Raw genomic sequence first — 20,515 nt, 5'->3', positions numbered from 1 at the left:
TTCTTCATTGTAGCATAGAAAGGGAAATGAAATCAGGAAGAGCATAGGAGAAAACTCCAGTACCACAGTAGTAGTGAAAAAGAGGATACACTTGAATGGAAACAAACAACAATTTCCCTTCCTTCCCATGCACAGAGAATTTTTCATGCCAATATTTACTAGATTAAGCAGCACAGAACAATTATTAGAAGTAAACAACCCTGAATTTTCCTTATTGAAAATGATGTCGCAATAAAACACAGAACAAAAAAGGAGGGAGCAGTCAGAGAAAATGGCACACCACTGCTGGGTATTATTATTCCTGTTCTCCTGAGGTCTTAATTTAGAGTGTGCTTTTTTTTTTTGTTTTTTTTTGTGTTTTTTTTTTTTTTTAAACTGCAGAGATAAAAATGCAGTGGGGAGGGGGGCTGAGGTTATAGGAGCCAAACAACATTCTAAGCATCTTAAAATAGTTGCAATACACAAACCCACAATAACTAAATAGGCCCAACATGCTAAAATCTTCTTTTTTATTTTTTTTCTGGTAAATCTCAGAGCGTTTTAAATGTTAGCTGACATAAGGATTGTCAGAAGCTGACGTTTTTTCTCCTCTCTGTGAAATTTAAACTGCAACATTTCTGCCAAGCTACTGCCAGTAGGAAGGTGCTTTTATGAGAAGAAAATTACTTGAATATGCTACTGGAGGATTTACTTTCTCTGTAGCCCTAGTTTTATTTAAATGTCATGAAAAGCTGGCAAAACCCAATTACCACCAGCTCTGCAAAGTCCTCCTTTAGCTCACCTCTAAGATCTACTGAATTTTGTCCAGAGGGGATTTAGTGGAAGGTCCATTTCTCTAGCTGGGAGTGGGTGGCATTCCAGCTGTAGGTGGCAGTAACCCACAGCGCTTCCATTTCAGAACCCAGCCCAGACACAGAACGGTGTTTCACTCCAATGCAGCAGAACAAAATATGGATAATAAGGAATTTTCCCAGACAAGAATACCAGGGCTTTCCTGGTAAAGAAAAGGAGTTTTTGAAACACCCATTTACTTAAATTATGATCTCTGTTTTTTTAATAAATTGTACAAATGAAATATTTTTCTTTACCTCAGTTTGTTTTTTGTTGGTTTTTGGGTTTTTTTTTGAGAAAAGGGCTATTTTGCATACACAGGCTCTTGGACAGTGTATAATCAAACCTCTGCAGAGTAAAAAGATGAAATTTGACATAAAAACAACCTTTTTCGTTTTGTCACCAGTTTCATTTTTGTAAATTGGGGTAGTCTGTGGTGGGTGAACTCAGGATGTTCTGGGTATTCTTTTGGGTTTGTGGCTAAGGTTGCCGTGTTCTTATCTAAGGTAAGTTAATTGTGCATGTATCTAGCTTCTTAGTGTCAGATGATAGAATACATATGTGGTCTGTGTCAGGGACCTGAGAAATACATGTATGTTGACAAAGTTGCTAAAAGTGGATATTATCAAGACTAGCCTACAGGAAATGGTTGCAAATGTAAATATCCAGGAGTTAGGAACTGACTGATTCATACTAAAAAAACCCACCCCAAAATATAGACAAAAACATATTGATAAACAAGATCATTATATATTAATACATACCAATTTATCTATGCATGCACTTATATAATGATGCACAACTGTTTTTACTACTACACAAATATGTATTCAAAAAAATGGATCAAATCTGAGGTTCTAACTACTTTAGTTCTAGGCAGAAATAAAAGATATCTTCATTTAAATTATCATTTCGTACACATTCTGCACCTAGCAAGATTAGTTCATACCCACAAATGTTGTCTTGTTCATATTAAATCACAGCATTTTACCATCAAAGTACAGGACAAACATTCTCTTATTTTAAATCTAAGTATTATAAGACCACATCTGCTCCTAAATCATCAACTCAGCTTTAAAGACCTGCTTGAAAACAAACAAGCAACTGTCCATAAATAAAAAGAGTGTCCGGATATTGAATCCTCCTCCATCTCAGTATTGGCTCCTGCCTTGCAGTAGTTCATATGCAAAACATGCTCTCCTACAGATGGAATCCACTTGTCCTTGCTATTAAATGAAACACAGCAGGACCCAGAGAGCATTTGCTGAAGCTGAAAACTGACTTTATAATTTAGCCTTGAATCTTGAGCTGGCATAACTATCACATTATAAATCTGGATGCTGAGTCTCAACATTATAAAGCAAATAAAATAAACTCCTGATTGCTTTGTCTTTTTCATTGCAGTTTAAGCATACATACTAAAGCTAGATTTCAATGTTAAAAACATCTTATGTGTGTCCACTCAAAGAATTTCAGTGCCTAACAATTAAATAGGTAACTGCCAAGAGCAAAACAAATACAGTTTGTCTACCTCATTGTTTTTCAGAGCAGGGAAAATAGTAAGGATATTCAAAGACTGCATCAGTTTTTAAAATGCGAGTGGCTACATTTAACTTACTGTGAAACCAGATGCCCATTTATACATTGCATTCTTGCTCCATCGTCCCTGCAACAGTGACAAATCAAGGAGCCGTTTTCCAAGGGACAGTGCAAAGTGTGTGTCTCACTTCAACCCTGTTTCCAGGGCTTAAGTGAATCTTAAGTAGGCAAATTTCCCCCTGGGGAAGGCAAGGGTCTAGGAATCACACTGACAGAATAAAAAACCAAGAGAAAGCACCAAGAAAAGGAAATGGATCATAACTACGTTTCCGTGTAGTCTCCAGGCGGAGGGTGGCATTTAGACATTCTGCCTAATTGACAGGTTTGGCATTAGTCACTGGGAAGATTTTTTTTAGGATACTGTCTTTTGGGTAAAAGGAGAATAAGGTTGTATCAGGCATGAACAGAGGGAAAAGAAATTTCATCAAATTATCAGCTATAAGTGTGTCATATAATTTGGACTAAAAGCACGTTATGGACTGTGTGTCCGGGGGAGCCGAAGGGGAGATTCCAACCCTTTGGCAAACTTTTCACCTTAACTTCTCAATGAAATCTGCTTGGGGTAAAGTTAAAAAAAGGTTAAAAAAGCTAGCGACTTTTACAATACAAAATTTATTTCTTAATGGTTCTTAACTCCAAATGGTTTGCAGTCCAAGCCCTAGATTTTTCTAAACAGTTTCTTTTCTCCATTACATTAGTATATTCATTCAGGTAGTGATTCTGATGCATGTAACACTATCATGAATACTAATGAACGACAAGGAAAAAATCTGGATTACATAAAATGCTAACATGATGAAAACAAGTTTAACTTGAATTTTGAGATTTAAATCAATCTCTGAATATTTTGGTAAGGTGTAAAGTCTGTAATTAATCCCTGAAGGTATCCAGGAAAGAGCTTAAATCTGGGTTAATGAACAATGGTGCTTGGTTTCCGGCCTAGAAATATACTGCACTGTTTCTGAAAATGGTTTACAGAATGGAAAAGTGGATGAATAATTGGGTGAGGCTGACAACTGAAATAAAATGATGCTATACTATCATATTATATCCTGTTACAAAAAAAGAATAATTCCTGGATTTTCTTCAGCCTACAGATAGCAGCACTTTCACGTTTTACTTGAAGATTTGTGTTCAAAATGCTGTTTATAACTCAAACTCTCTTGTTGTTAAGAAAAAAATTTTTATATTGACCATCTCTCTCATTGATGTCATACCATTTTTTAATCATATTTCTGTGTATTTTAGAATGACTTTTCTTTGGCTTTTCTGGACCCCTGATTCAAATAATTCTGAAGATAATAAATTAAATTAAAGATATGAATAGTCGCAGGGCTAAGACTGTCATCAAGAAAAATAGAAAAAAACGCTTATTGTATATCTTGGACAAATGCTGTTCATTTATATTTCTTTAATAATGTTCACTCCCAAAGTACTCCATTTCATGTGTCTGTTGGGAATTTTACCTATTTTCTTGGTGTCCTCATCTTTACAACTGGGGGGAGATACAAAATAAACCCAATTGCCCTTAACACCCTCACCAACAATATATTCTAAAACTCCATAGTATAATGGAGAAGAGAGTTATGAACAAAAGAACAATACATACGGCACAGCTCTAGACACCATATAATTAAATTGTTTGAGTGCATATACATACACGTGTTTTTGTCTGTGTTCCCACACAGATATTTAACTCATACTTCACTAATTCCTGATGATTGCAGCAAAGATGATGACATGGTAATTAAGTTATGAAATTTCACATTCTATTAGCAGCTTCAAAGGCTCTTTGGAGACAGGAAAGAGATGTCATGACCAGAGCTTCTGTAACCGAAGGCTTATGTACCCCTCTGTAATCTTGAGAAAATTTGTGGGGAAATGTAGAGAGAGATCTCTAATGTAAATAACAGCGTTGTACAGAGGAGTCCTTATAACTGGCACTTTCAATAACTTTTTTAAAACAACACTCCTGATGCTCAATAACTGTTTTCTGTCTGGGACATTTCACCTTGGGGGATACCTGAGGTGCTCCCTCCCACTGGACTCAGACATGAGTGTGAAAAACTCCTAGCACTTCTGTATTCTTTTATGTACACATGAAAGTAAAGTATTTGTAAAAGTACTTTATATGTTAATATAAAGGTACAGAAATGAGTTGGATGTCCAAAAACTCACATGACTGTTTCATATGGCCCACTTCAAATGTCACAACCACCTTAAAAGATGATAAGAAGAACCAGCATGGTCAGTTTTCTGTGTAGCTTCTCTTCAGAGCAATTAAATGGTTTTTTTTAGCCATCTAGAAAACTCCTTATTGAGACAATGTCAGAAGAAATCTAGTGCACATGCTGAACTCCAAGCCAGATGAATTTTCCAAAGCGTGCAATAAGGCTAAATTGATGGGCATACTGAGAAGGTGACCTGAATACAAGAGAACAGTTGTGGAGTCAGTTGTGGGTAAGACTGTACAAGTACTGCATGCATTGACCCATGACAATGGGCAGTGAGAAAAAAGTGAGGGACTAGTGAGGTTACCTTTGCCTTTGAATAGTCAGCTGGACACCTGCAGATACTCTATTGATACTCTCCTCTATTTCTGTCTTTCTCCTCTCTAAAAGCTATCTTTTAGCTACGTTTGGCTATCTAAAAGAAGCCTAATCTAATTGCATTATATGTGTGCACACATAGCATGAAATTCCCATGACTATGTGGGTACCACTCTTTGTATTTATCTGTACACACGATCATAAAGTTGGCTGGTTTTACTAAATCCGAAAAAAACAAGGGTTACTGGATAAAAACCCCATTTCCTATCTTTCTGAAAAGCAAACTTAAATAAATGCTGTTACTGAGAAAGAAATAAATTTGGTGACACAGTAACCTTCTGTATCAGGATGATACCTCATATCCAGACTTCCTCAATTCCTTTTGAATATTAAGCATGTTCTCAAATTCAACAAGATACCAAAGGTGAAGAAGGTTTCTCTAAACCATAATCAAAATCTGTTATGTGAGCTCAGATAAATTTCACTCTTCCTTGCAATGATAAGCTCCCCAAAACAGGGATTCAGAACAATGATGTTCTCACCCATTCAATCTCCAGTCAACTACACTAGTCAGGACTCAAATTTCATACTTTTTCTCTTCCTTATACAAGTGTAGAAATCTATGACTAGTAGGTAGGTGTATATGTTAGGTTAGCAGCAAAGGAATAAATGTTCTAACATATATTATAGATAATGCATTATTCACCTTTTGCAGTAGCAGTCTTGTAATTTTATTGTGGTAACTCACAGTAAACAGTTAGAGCATATTACACATTTCACTGAAAGGATTATCTCTGTGGAAATTTGGAAAACCATTAGTACAAAGAATATGCAATTTTATTATTTTTCATACACATACTACATATGATACAACTTATAACAAACAGTACTGGCTATACAATTTGTCAGGATTTATAGCAGAGTGAAATTCTTATTAAGAATTCATGCACAACTTCAGTTGGACAAATATGTATGAATAGTGTTTCGAGTACTTCTATATATGCTCAAACATCTCACTGGCCTTGGAAAATTATAGTATTCCATTCATTTTGCTGATGTGTTGTGTTTTAAAGCTACTCCAAATAAGATACCCCTTCTGGGGTATCAGAAATCAGCTATCAGAAATGCTGATTTTGTTATGTTGTAATTCTTGAAAATAATGTTACATAGTCTTTCTGGGAATTGAGTCAAAACATTCTAAGATGACTGGTATTAAAATGACACTTACTGGCATTTCAATACCCAGACTAAAATTTTAGCCGTGGCAGCTTCTCTGATCTAAGTACAATTAAATTGAGATGATGTATAAATATCAGGTTTAACAAATTTTGTGCCCAGCTTGTACATTATCTAAACAGTCAGGAATTTGAAGTCCATCTATATTTGGATTCTTGATTTTCCTGCATGATCTGTTTTCAGTGTGTTACTTTTCACACTAATCGAATACTAAATCTGCAGATCTGAGAACATAAAAAATTGATTTTTTCACAGATATTTTTAGTAGACTCACCACTATACTGCCTAAATTAAAACCAGAGAAAGGTTTACTCTTTGAGCATCACTTTTTCTAACTTGTTTGCTTCGATTATTTTTCAATTGCCAGAATTTGTTATTTCAACAGTACTTCTATGATAAAATGATGTTCTGAAGCAAACAAATTTGGAAGAGCATACCACATTTTAATCATTGGTAAAGAAGTCACATATTTTAAATGCTTAATTGAGAAGAACAACAGTGGCATACTAGTATATCCAATGACATTAATGAGTTTGTACTTTGTTGTTTCCTCATACATTATCATTTACAGATGTTTTGTCTAAAATCTTAAAACATCAGCTCTTAACACTGCCAGCTTAACAGAAAACAGTTTTGCTTTCTTTGTCAAATCTCTTCTCCATACTACTATAATCTGAGGAATAGAATGTCTAAGAAATATAGTACAACAAAACGGGCATCTGTTTCTGATACCAAGAGAGAGACACACCTAGTTGAACTAATTCAGTCTTGAAATAGATATCCTAACACAACGGTGGATTAATCCCATTTACTATCTAAACTCCAAGGGTAAGAAGCTGGAGTTAAAATTTCAATTTTATGTTTTTAAGGAAAACTAAGGTGGGAGAAAGGCAGATTTAGTTCAGAAAAAAGTGTGCAAATTTTTTATATGGGTCTTAAGCCAAATGGAATTCCTTTTACCAGAAAGATCAACTTGGGTAAATGAATTTTTTATCTGTTAATGCCTAGTGTTAGGAAAATTTGAGATGAAATTTTCCCTTTTGTTTACTTTACTGTGAAAATATGATGTAACAAGTACATGTCCAACAGTATTTTGGTCATTCTGAGAAGATCAGTGGCATTATCTTTCACACTCCTCAAAAATGATGTGAAAGATTTTTCTTAGTAAGAATGGCATTTTTTTTTCTAAGATCATGTGGAACCTGAAATGATGAACAATCTCTCTGACAGAAAAAGAAAGTTTGGAAATAAATTTAAAGGAATTATTTTATTCACGAAAGCCCAATTTGAAGTAAGAATTAGAAAAAACAATGGATTTCCAAATGTGAATCTCTTTCAAAGTACCAAACTCCAGTTATACTAGCTACCTAATCTCATTAAAAGTATGGGATACAAAAAATTCAAGCCCTCAGACTAGTAATGGTGTGCAACTAAGTAATAGTGTGCATAAACTTAAATTAGAATAATAATATCAGCAGTTTCTGGAGTTATAAAACATGTAAGCATCTTTAGTAGCGAGCGATCTGCCCAAAAAACAACTTGTTAAAAGGAAGCAGGTTATCTTCTTCAGACAAATCAGTCTAACATAAGTGCATATGGTGCAAATTCTGAAAAGGTGTGAGAATACACAACTCCCATCTGGAAATCTTCCTTTGCAAATCAACTAAAATGAAATTTAATCCCTTTGGTTTACCTTTCTGCAAGAGCTGAATACAGTGGAACTTAAAACATTAGTTCTGGAGTTAATATGGATCTTAGTGAAGTTAACTAGGATTTAGATCTGTAAAAAACCCAACAAATGGATGTTCTAGATAATATGTTGCCCTGAGTCTTTTAATCTATAAAACAGATCTATAAAAAGATCTTTGATATATGACCAATTCTGCTATTTCTGACTAGCTGGTTCCTTTCTTACCCAGAAACACCTACATCTAAAACAGTGATAGGAAACCCATAAGCAATTCTAAAAGTTTGGCGTGCAATGCTGTTAGCAGTTTTGGGAGGTGCTTCAGTGCTCCTTGGTTTGAAAATGGGCACTTACTCATTCTCATGTCATAATTTTATCTTCAGTTCAACAACCACACAAATCAGATTTTGTGAGGTGGAAGCAAACTGCAACTCTGTGCTAGAAATGTGAGAAAAGCATTAATAAGGGCATAAAATCCTATCCTCAGATTAATACCTTCAGCCAAAATCTGACATAGCATGAATTTTTGGCTTATGGGCACAAGAAGTATTTCTGGCACATGATCTGGGAAAGGTTCACCATGTCTACCCTTTGAAATGGAAAATGAGATTGAAAAAAAAGTTGAAAAGAACATTTAATGTCTCCAAAGTCTACAGTTTGAGCTCTTTTTTTTCTAAAAACAGTCATATTCATAATGACTACTTCTACTGTTTAATTTAATTAACATTAAGGATATATAATAAAAAGAGACCACAAAATTTAAGTTACTTCACATGGTCCGCTCAGTATCTGCAACATATGGAATTCTATCACTTAGCCAAGTTCAACTATAACATTTCCTTTAACTTACAAGAAAGCTAACCTAGAACTCAGTTTATAACTTTTAAAAAAAGGTATTCAAAACCTTATCAGATGAACTTTAAGAAACAGTTTGGATGGAATTTTTCATTTCATGATCAGTTCCTTAAGACCTAAGAAAAATTTTGTGATGCCCCAGCACGTGGAAAACAGAGAGTTTCTGAAATATAATTTAAAATATGGCTTTTCCTATTTATAACTGAAAAGGTGCCATCCAAATGAGACCTACATATCTAGGAAGGTATTTCTTACCTTAGCAGGGGATGAAAATTGAAAAATTACACTCCTTGTGTATTTTTATTGATTACAGCATTCATGGTGGTTGAAATCTGAAGATAAGTGTCTCTCAATTGAAATTTATTGCTAATTGAGTTTGATTTTTTAGTCTTGGTTAATTGATCAACATTAATGGACCCATCTGCTGTACCAATACACGGGGAACAACAACAGTAAGAATAATCACTGTGAGAATAGTTTGAGACACTGTAAACATGATTGTTTGTGGGAGTAATTAACTTGGAGATCATACTCTGCACTATAAAAGCTAAGTCTGTCTATGTTTACATTTTCTTGAGTCTTTATACAATTTAAAACAAATGTATTAATCAACTACTACTAGTGTAGTGGCTGACATAATTGTCAAATCATTGGTGAAGTAATTTTACGAGTTTATTTCCCCCACACAGATGTGTCTTTTTAATTAACACTAAGCTTGGTTTGCAACATCTGGCTCATATGATCAGGGGCCACACAGAATATTAAGAGCTTCCTAGGTTAATATTTCTGTGCCCTTTTCAAATACATACTTACAAATCCTTTTGGGCCCCTCACTACAAAAAGGACATTGAATTACTCAAGCGTGTCCAGAGAAGGGCAACGAAGCTGGTGAAGGGTCTGGAGCACATGTCGTATGAGGAGTGGCTGAGGGAACTGGGGTTGTTTAGTCTGGAGAAGAGGAGGCTGAGGGGAGACCTCATCACCCTCTACAACTACCTGAAAGGAGGTTGCAGAGAGCTGGGGATGAGTCTCTTTAACCAAGTAATAAGTGATAGGACAAGAAGTAATGGCCTCAAGTTGCACCAGGGAAGGTTTAGCCGGGATATTAGGAAGCATTTCTTTACAGAATGGGTTGTTAGGTGTTGGAATGGGATGCCAGGGCAGTGGTGGAGTCCCCATCCCTGGAGGTGTTTAAGAGTAGAGTTGACATAGCGCTGAGGGATATGGTGTAGTTGGGATCTGTCAGTGTTAGGTTAATGGTTGGACTAGATGATCTTCAAGGTCTTTTCCAACCTAGATGATTCTGTGATTCTGTGAAATCCAATGAGCTTTGAATTCACAAAATTAATCATAGAAGTACATGACACTCAAACCCTAAGTTTACTGAATAGTTGCCATTTTTGTCCTCAGAAATTAACCAGTCTCTGGAATTCTACATTAGCATGAATTTAAAATGCAGAAGAGCTAGTGAACTTGCAAAAGTTTTCTAAAAGCAATAGAGCTTTTACATAGGCAAGAGAGTACATTTTTTTTAAAAAAAGTAATAAAATAATGGCGATGTAAGGAATTAGAAATTTAGATTTGTACTGAACTATTCATCTGATACAGCATATATTTAAATACTATCAAAACAGAATGGCTTTTTTCCTTCTGTGCTGGTTTTGGCTGGGATAGAGTTAATTTTCTTCATAGTAGCTGGTATGGGGCTATGTTTTGGATCTGTGCTGAAAACAGTGTTGATAATACAGGGATGTTTTAGTTACTGCTGATCAGTGCTTACACAGAGTCAAGGCTTTTCCTGCTTACAGCACTCCACCAGCACATGGGCTGGGAAGTTGGGAGGGGACACAGCTGGGACAGCTGACCCCAACTGACCAAAGGGATATTCCACACCATATGGTGTCATGCTCAGTATAAAAAGCTGGGGGAAGAAGAAGGAAGAGGGGAACGTTCAGAGTTATGATGTTTTGTCTTCTCAGGTAACCATTATGCATGATGGAGCTCTGCTTTCCTGGAGATGGCTGGATACCTGCTTGCCAATGGGAAGTAGTGAATTAATTCCTTATTTTGCTTTGCTTGCATGTGTGGCTTTTGCTTCACCTATTAAACTGTCTTTGTCTCAACGCACGAGTTTTCTCACTTTATCCCTTCTGATTCTCTCCCCTGTCCCAACCTGGGGGGGGTGAGCGAGCACCTGTGTATAAACCATGACAGCTATACACAAACAGATTTTTAGTCAAAATATAAATGGAACCAAGATAACACTTTTTTTTAAAATGAAAGTGGAGTGGATCTTAACTTAATGAAGATAACTAGAGATTTCCAATTCCACAATACTAATAATTCACTAGTTTCACAGCAAAATGGTGATTGTGCGGCCCATCCCCATCCCCATGGGTCTGCCTGGCCATCTTGGGGCTTTGCCTGACCCTGGTTCCCCTCTCTGGGCTTGATCCTGATCCCCCACCAGTGGACCAATGTCCCATCTCAGCCTCAGCCCATCACTATGCCCTGGGACGTGCTCGATGCCCAGGGCTGGGGCTGTCCCCGTGCCCTCTGGCTGCCCGGCTCCTGGCTGGGGCGGTGGGATGGGTTCTGGCTGAGAGGCCCTGCCCTGACAGTCCCCTGGGGAGCATCTGATACAACCAATTGCCAGACCACAGAGAGCTGCTGGTCCCTGCTGCATACTGAAATTTTGTATCAGAAAACTAAGCGCATATTAATCCCTGTCTCTTGCTACCAAAAATACAAAGAAAAGACCTTTTTCTGTCAAATAAATGTCTTCTGCATAATTGTTTTATTTAATAGGATGAACACTACGATAGTATTTCTGTACCCTGATGTTGAGAGAAGGCAAGTAACTTTCTTTTAAGAACTGGAAAAAATGTTTTTTATGAAACACACCTGTCTATGCCCAGCAGTGTGTTGACAAGCTCCAGTGTTCATTACAAAACATGTCTGAGATATGCGTTATGTAAAACTTCATGGCCTTTCAGAAGCAAAAGCTCTAATTAGTTGCCAAGCACCTTAAGAATAACATGCAATGAAAAATCTTTTTTTCTTTTTTTTTTTTTTTTTTGCCACTAAACAGTGTAATTGAAACACTGGCAAAGATCTTAAACAAGTCAATAACGGTTTTATATGAATCATCAAATTGTTGCTTGTTTCATCTGAATTTTTTACAGTAATAAATACAGAAATGGAAAATTAATGGCGTAGATGGGAATAGTTTTAACAGTATAGATTATTTACAGCTCTCATTGGCTGCAGTCTCATGAATATAAACTCATTATCTGAAGATAACACAGCTGTATAGTCGAAGTGCACCAGTTGAACATGGGGACTAAAGCCTAGAAATTTTTCCCGATAAACTATGCATAAAACGTCTACCTCTAGCTTTTCAATTCTTCTGCTCCACACATGACATTGTGTGAACCAAGTTGATGTGACAGGTTGATGACCATGTAGTTAATCAAATAGTTGCTAGGATAAAGCAACTAATGAATCAAAGTGGAGTGGGGGGTATGAGAAACCCGTATCTTTCAGCTACAAGAGGTACCAAAGGATATTTGCAATCAAAGCACTGAAGAAGGAAGGTGACAACAAACCCAACACACTTAAAATTGGTTCTCTTACTGAATAGAGTTTGTTACAGTATGCACATTTACTAAATACATTCCTAGTATTATCAGGCACTGCCTGGAATGAAGTACAGGAAGAGTTTATAGGACAGAATGTCTCATCGTTCCTTTCAGAAGATGCTTCACCCACTGAAGCACTGGACTTAGGTCTTAAGACAACAGATTCAGAGGAACAAACTTTGCAGAGTGTTCAGGCCCAGGTGAAAGAGATTCTGGAGCCAGATCTGCCAAGGGTCATCAAGAGGTATAGAAGTAATTGCTTTCCCATATCTCCTCAATCTGCTCAAACCTGTGGAAAATGGAAATGGTATACAGCAGACTGAAGCATTCCCCCAAGGGGTTTCTGACCCTGACATTGTGTCAGGCAGAGTCTGCGTAAAATGCCCACCAGTACTCCTAAAAAATGGCTGCTAGTACTGGCAAATCTACATCCCAACTTGCCACCCTGTTTACATCCTCTACAAAGAAATTGGTGCAGATAGGTAGATGACTTACCAAGAAGTGAATCTTTTAGCTCTGTCACACTTCTCAGCAAAGCAAAAGTGATTTGGTTGATTACATGTTATACAGTGATGGAGCAGTCTGTTCTGAAATATATGTTTAAACTCTCCAGGACAGGGAATGTTGCACACACTGTGGACAAAATGAAGCTTCAGGACTTTGGGATGCAGGAATTGCTCCTCTAAAGATCACTAACCTAGTAACCTATCCAAGTGAGACCTCCAAATCCTGAGAGATAATCTATTGCGATAGTTTTTGTTTCCAGTCTTGACGGCTAAGAGGAGTGATCAGCCTCTGAAAAAGCAAATTCTATTCTGCCAAGTGAACAGCATGAAATCAGAGCTGCAGTACTTGAACGTGAAATATGGCATCTAGATCTTCCTAGCAAGGTGAAGCTTAATGAATATGGAAGTTTGTGAATTGACTGAAGAATGTATGTACATACATATGAAAATCAGCAAACCAGGTGAGAAGAGAGGGAAAGAATGACCTCCCTCGACCCACTCTCTCTAATGCAGCCCAGGATGCTGGTGGCTTTCTTTGTCACTAGAGCACACTGCTGACTCATGGTCAACTAGTTGTTCACCAGAACTGGCAAATCTTTTTCTGCAAAGCTGCTTTCCAGCCAGTCAGTCCCCAGCCTATAGTGGTGCCTGTGGTTGTTCCACCCCAGGTGCAAGACTTTGCATTTCCCTTTGTTGAAAAATATGAGATTCTTGTTGGCTCATTTCTCCAGCCTGTCAAGGTCCCTCTGAATGGCAGCAGACATATCTGGTGCACCAATCACTCCTCCTTGCTTCATATTTAACCCTTGTTTCTGGGTTGCACCCTGTCCCATTGTATAGGTCATTAATGAGGATAAACAGTATGGGATCCAATATTGAGACTTGGGGTATTCTGCTAGTGATCAGCCTCCAGCTGGAATTTGTGTCACTGATCCTTTGTGCTTTTTGAGCCTGGCCTTCAGCCAGTTTTCAGTTCACCTCTCTGTGCACTTACCTAGCTAGTACTTAATCAGTTTGTCACAAAAGTTTTTATGGAAGGTAGTGTTGAAGCCTTACTAAAGTCGAGTAAACAACATTCAGTGCTCTCCCCTCATCCATCAAGCCAGTCATCTCATTGTGAAAGGCTATCAGGTTGGTTAAGCACAATTTCCCCTTCATAAATCCGTGGTGACCACTTCCAACCACTTTCTTGTCTTGCATGTGTTTGGAAACAGTTTCCAGGACAGTTTGCTCCATCAACTTCCCACAAATCAAGGTGAGTCTAATCATCCTGTAGTTCCTCAGATCCTCCTTCTTGTCCTTCCTGAATTCTTCTAGTCCTCAGGAACCTCTCCCAATCACCTTGATCTTTCAGACATAATCAGGATTGACCTTGCTATGACATCACATAACTCCCTCATCACTCATGTGTGAATCCCATCAGGTCCCATGGATTTATACATGTCCAGTTGGTTTAAATGTTTCCTAATCTGATCCTCCACCACCAAGTATAAGTCTTTCTTGCTCCAGACTTTCTCCTACAGGTCTGAGAGGAATAGGATTCCTGAAGGCCAGTCTTATCAATAAAGACTGAGGCAAAGAAGGCAATGAGTATTTCAGTCTTTTATGGATCCTTTGTTGCCAGAACACCTGCCCCATTCAGCAGCAACCCCATATTTTCCCAAGTCTTCCTTTTGCTGCTGATATACTTGTAGAAGCATTTGGTTTTGCCCTGAATGTCCCCTGCCTAATTAATCTCCAGATGGATTTTGGATTTCCTAACCCCATATCTGTGTATTTGGATATTTTCTCTATGTTCCTCCCAGAACACCTGGCCGTCCTTCTGCCTCATGTATACTTCCTTCTGATGTTTGAATTGTCAGGACCATCTTGTTCATCCATGCAGGCTTCCTGTCACTCGATTTCCTGGTCATTGTAATGGATCATTCTTGGGCTTGGAGAAGATGATCCCTGAAAATCATTTGGCTGCTGTAGAAAATAATGAAAATCATGCTTATCCCTGGTTTGAACATGCACAGTGTTCTATGACTCCTCTGGACAGAAGTGCAATGACCCTTTTCAGAACAAAAGTGTTTCTGTAAAGGGCTGAGGCCAGCAGTTGGAAAGCAGAAAGGCAGGAAAGAAATCCAATGATCATGGATTATTCAGGATCCAAACTTTAAATGAAACAGTATCCCATAATGGTAGATGTCAGGCCAATCAGTAGAATGACAGAGATACAGCAAGGAACAACAGAGGAAAAAATAGACTCATTACTGCCATGTACACACTCAGTTTCACCAGTTTGGTACGCAAATTATGTATGTTTTCATAAAGTTGCCTTGCTTTCATTTGTGCTCTAGTCAAACAAGACTTAGAGATCAAAAACCTGTTTGGTATTCTTTGTGTGCTCACATCAATCAAGAGAGGCAGAGAGGCGCCTCAAAACTCTGATTCAAGGTCTCCTCAACCAAAGAAACACACAGTGGTCCAGAGCTTTAAAAGAACTTTAGACTATGTTCTGTTCAGCATTTGCCTTGAAGCTGAAGTATAATTTTTAAAATAGACATAGCAGCTACCTCAAAATTTCTATCAATTTTAAACAAAAATGTTGTTCCTAAATGCTGAGTGCCTTAGACAATGATCAAGTTACTATGGCTTAAAAAGCTACTGTGCTCCAAGTGAACCATCATTCAACTGAACTATCATCCTCTGTGCTTTTAGCTCATGTCTCTTTTGGACCCCATTTCCTCTTTCAGCATGATGCACTTAAACTGTCAAAGGTTCTTTGACAATACTTCTTCACACATGCTGAAGGTGCTGACTTACTTCTTAGTGTTTTCATAGCATGATGATGAAGGCCTGTGCTGTGTACCCAGCAGCACACCATGAAGCTGTGTGAAGGTACAAGGCCTAGTAAGATACAGAGTTGTTAGATAGAAGAATGAGATCTTATGTGCTTCTGTCCAAACTATCTATACAAAGAGTCTGATTTAGTCACTGAGCCTTGTAGTGGAACTGAAGGAATTCTGGCAGCAACCCAACCCATGTGTGGGCAATGAAATTATATTTTATATCTCTTTTCCTGTAAACAAATAAGGTATAAAAGCTCACTAGTTAGGCATGAAGATGTCACATTTTCTATTTAATATATCAGGACGAAAGACTGGTGATTACTTCATTACACAGAAAATTATAGTGATTTCTCATGATGACCCTACCAGCCACAGAGTGTAAATATAAGATAAAATGATCAAAGAGGTAACTCTTACCTAGTGCAGGTCCCACCATTGTGACATGGATGATAATCACATATTGGAACATTGCAGTTCTCAATATTCCTCCCTCCAAGAGCCTCATCTATGATGAACAACTCTTTGTTGTTAACTTGAAAATCCCTAATACATCCTTTATAGCCACGTATCCGCCCAGCACATCGATGAACCTCTTCATGAACAGGAACATTTCCAAGGAAGATTGATCCAAAGGTAATCTGCAGAAACAAGAGAATCATCAGAAAAGAATGTGATTTGTTATGTTACTGTAAGCAATGAATGAATAATAATTAGAGATAAAGGAAATAGCCATCACTTGAAGCCCGTGAAAAACTATGATACTTGCTGAAGGGATTGGTTTTTTAATTGTGGTTCTTTTTTTTTTTTTTTTTTTTTTTTTTTTTAAATCCATACAAAGAGAGTGGTTTAAAGTGTTTGCATATTTTCAAATGTGTAAGAAAACATGTATCCCATGAAACATAAATTGGAATTCCCAGCCTTAACTGCAATGAACATGGTAAGGTTTTCTCAATGTTTCCCTCATTCTATACTATGAGTTTTACATTCATGATTGAGGGTTGGTGCAGGAACACTGGAAAAGCTGTAGACTTGAAGACAAAGCCTTTCTTTAGGATCTGGCCCCTACAGGACCCCAAGATAAGGAGCATACAGAAAAAAGATTTTACTTTTTTTTAATGGATGACAGAAAACAGTACTGAAGACCAGGGAAAAAGGGAAAATTTCAGGTAATAAATTCTAGAGCCACACATGTTTAGAACATCCTTATGAAGGTACCAAAGAAACACCCACAACTATTTCATACTGGGACTAACCAAATCATGTTAGTGCTCACTATGGTATTTCCTGTGTTACCTGACCTAGGAGTCAAACACTTGACAGTCACATATAAAGGATCTGTGACTTATTTAGCACTGTGAATTCCACTTCACAATGCCTGACTTTCTGGAGTTCTGACATGAGGTTTCACCATTCCTAAGTTCCTTTGCTAAATGCCTGTCACTAAGAATTGAAAAAAATCATATTTTTTCATAAGTGTATCACAAGGTAATGCATTTATTTGTACAATACCATCAATCCAGAAAAAGGGTGAAACCTAGCCAATTCAAGTCAAGTAGGAATAAACTAGTGGAATAAAAAATATATCACAGTATGTGTAAAACATGTGAGGAGATAATTTATAATGAAGGAGCCCTTCATATCATATTCAGACATCAACTGTAAAGAACTAGGAAGAGGAGGAAAACATCACATTGATTTATCTGGAATTCACACATCCGTATGATTCTGCTTTGCTGTTTCCTGTATTGCTTTTATCAGTCCTGGAGCTATGTTGCTATTTCAAGTGAAATTTGGAGATACAATGAATGTGAATACTGCCAGATATTCCTGTACTTACAATGTCTTTCATTTAGAAGGGAAAGAAAAAAACCCTTCTTTTAGAGCACGGATAAAATGAAATCAGATTTTTCATGTGGAAGGAATTCAAAGACATTGGCTCAGCACTTGTTAAATTCATTTCATATCACTTGACTTTATCCCCTTTCAAACAAGGCTATAAACCTGTGTAGTTACAGACAAGATTTTTAAGTAGTGTTTGCAGACAGACATTTTCTCTCTGCCTGTGAACTTGTGACAAGAATTAAAGCATTGGACTGGAATGCAAGGGTCTATGATTAAGAAAACTGTTTTTAACACTCTTCTTGCAAGACAATTTTTATTATTTGGTTTATTTTAAGAAAGCACTGACCCTGGGGGCAGATCCAGTGTACCACAGAACAACTTCAGTAGGCTCTGCTCAGTTTCTTGCATCAGTGGATTTTATCATAATATGTTAGATGTTCAAACTCATGCTAGTACACCAGAATACATACTCATTCTGTAAAGGCCCTGTTCTGAATTTAACTGGCTTAACCAGAATATATTTTAAGGAAGCACACAGGAAGAATTCCTGTAAATCTTGTTAATAACATCACAGGCTTAATACAACATTATGTTAACATTATGTTAACTTCTGTAATACTCATGCTTGAGTTTTTAAACATTAATTTGAAAATGTCCTTCTTCACTTGGAGCCTGAGTGATAAAATGGATTAGTCTGGCCAGTAACAGGAAGAAATTCATTAGTCCTCCTAGAGAAAATAACTTTTTTTCTTTTTTTGCTTGTGTACTTTGTAAAGAAAATAAGAGCTCTGGGAGATTAAGAGCAGATCTGTAAAGTGTAATAGTTAGTCATGAGGATACGACATTCATACTACATGGCATGCAAGGGGTTATTCTGGATTAAGTATCATTTGGTGCCATGAAATACCCATTAGTGGTTACAGCACATTAAGTGCACTCATAGAGATAATTTTTTGTACTGTTTACCCTAGAAGAATTCAGCTGGCATTCTCCAGGATTGCTCTGCAACATGAACCAAAGTGTGGTAAGTGGGGATGACCAGAACATTCACTTCAAAAAATCACTTCTGATATGAACAGAAACTTAACTGTGGACCCCCACAAAAAGAAACAGAGAAGAGTTGTGGACTTTCTTAGGAACCAAAGAAATTTCCTGATTAGGGGCATCAATATTCTGATGTATGATTCTCATGCATAACATCAAAGGTCCTGTAAGTTTTTCTGTGAGTAAGGTATTGCTGTCTTCTCTATTAGGTGCTTATGGGTAAGTTCTTTCCCCAGATTCTCTATGCAGAAGCTGCCAATAGTGTTAGCTTTACATTCTGCCAGAACCTGAAATATAAAGGGAGAGACAAAGGAACCTTCTGCAGCAGAACATCAGACTGATCATCTGGAAGCTATGAACAGACAATTGGTCGTGCTAATAGCAATATCTAATACAAGTTAATTCTTTGCATCAGACTGAACAAACACCTAGATACTGACTCAGGGATGAAACAGGGAAGAAATTCTATTATCAACTGGCAGTGCATATCGGGAGATGCACATCATGATTAGCATCTCTACAGCTAACTGTCCTGACTTCTAGTGAACAAACTTATAAAGTGAGCTGTCAATCACAGTTCAAATTCTCAAGTCTAAAAACATTTAAAATGTATCATGTGGAAATAATTTTGTGATGAGAGAATACATAACGAAGAAAGGTAATAACATGGAGACAAAGAATAACAGAAAAACTCAAGATTTGGAAAAGCTGGCCTATTGCACATTTAGTATGAGTCTTCTGATAGCAGTTTCAAAATGGAGACAGTAATTTTTACAATACTATTCAGAAGTGAAGTCCTAACAACAATACTGACACCAGGTTGAGTCATTGAGAATTCATAATGGCCCTCTACTAGACAGTGTGGCTTGCAAATAAAAAGTAACCAGAATTGCTTCTTAACAATAGCTGAATTGTTTCTAATAACAATACGGCCTAGTTAAATGGCATTGCTAATATATTATTTTTTGCAGTATCAGTGTCCTTTTCATAGACTATAGGCAGTTGAAATAGAAGTTTCAGAAACAAATAAACTGAAGAAATTAATGGAAATACTATGGATGCTTGATATGAAAAGACATCTTAAAGAGAAATTAGGTACATGTAATGATATCAGAGAAGGAATTACATTTCCTCCTTTAGGAAAAGTTAGTATGTCTATTATTTGAGAATAACTGAAGTGCATATGTTGATGAAATGTTCGAAGAAAATAACTATTTTTTGATGGTTTGCAGACTCACCTGAGATGCTCGATATAAGAAAGAAAGTTTGTGTTGTACAGGAGGATTTCCATCTGTAGCCATTTCAATCATACAGTAACCTTCAGGACTGCTCACAGGCAACATATAGCTTGAAGGAAACAAAAGATCTCATTACTGTTTATGCTGTTGACAGCAGAGAATTTAAACATCACACAACAAAGGCAAGGTGAAAAAGATGCTTCGGCCTCCATAAAGGATGACGGTCTTTGGACACTAATAATTCCAGTTTCATGGCTACTTGGACTACCCGGGAATCAAAAAATGTAAGTTTCTTCTACTAATATCCCTCTTCTATTTGCTTTCCTGCTGTTCTTGACTCTAGTGTTTGAAATGTATACAGAGACAAAGAAGAAAGAAAACATCACATGCATAAGTGAGTATTGATAAATTGTAAGTGCTAACTGTGGCTGACATATGGTCTCCCTAGTATGGAGGACTGTTGGACAAGTAACATCAATGTTGAATGATGCTGAACTCCCTAGGTGGAAATTTTTTTTTCCTGCCCTACAGGGAAAACAGAAATGGAATAAGAAATGAAATGCTGCGTACTTCTGAGCATCAAGATTACACTGTGATATAGTTATCACTACATGGGAAGTGTGCTGTTAATGTAAACTCTGGTACTGAGCTTC

General features: G+C 37.1%; 1 protein-coding gene across 1 annotated transcript in view; it reads right to left on the bottom strand.

Annotated features, from left to right (window-relative positions):
• Positions 1–20,515, bottom strand: part of EYS (eyes shut homolog) — a 1,110,009-nt gene that overhangs the window by 108,725 nt on the left and 980,769 nt on the right. Inside the window, exons 40-41 of the mRNA XM_074819828.1 lie at positions 19,863–19,971; positions 16,156–16,376 (exon numbers count right to left, since the gene is read on the bottom strand). Coding sequence (XP_074675929.1) covers positions 16,156–16,376; positions 19,863–19,971 — 330 coding nt within the window. The remainder of the gene's footprint in view (positions 1–16,155; positions 16,377–19,862; positions 19,972–20,515) is intronic.

The sequence above is a fragment of the Strix aluco genome, chromosome 3 (genome assembly GCF_031877795.1).
Source record: "Strix aluco isolate bStrAlu1 chromosome 3, bStrAlu1.hap1, whole genome shotgun sequence".
NCBI classification, from domain to species: Eukaryota; Metazoa; Chordata; class Aves; order Strigiformes; family Strigidae; genus Strix; species Strix aluco.
The sequence above is the reverse complement of the archived record's forward strand: the minus strand, read 5'-3'. Positions and strand labels throughout refer to the sequence as shown.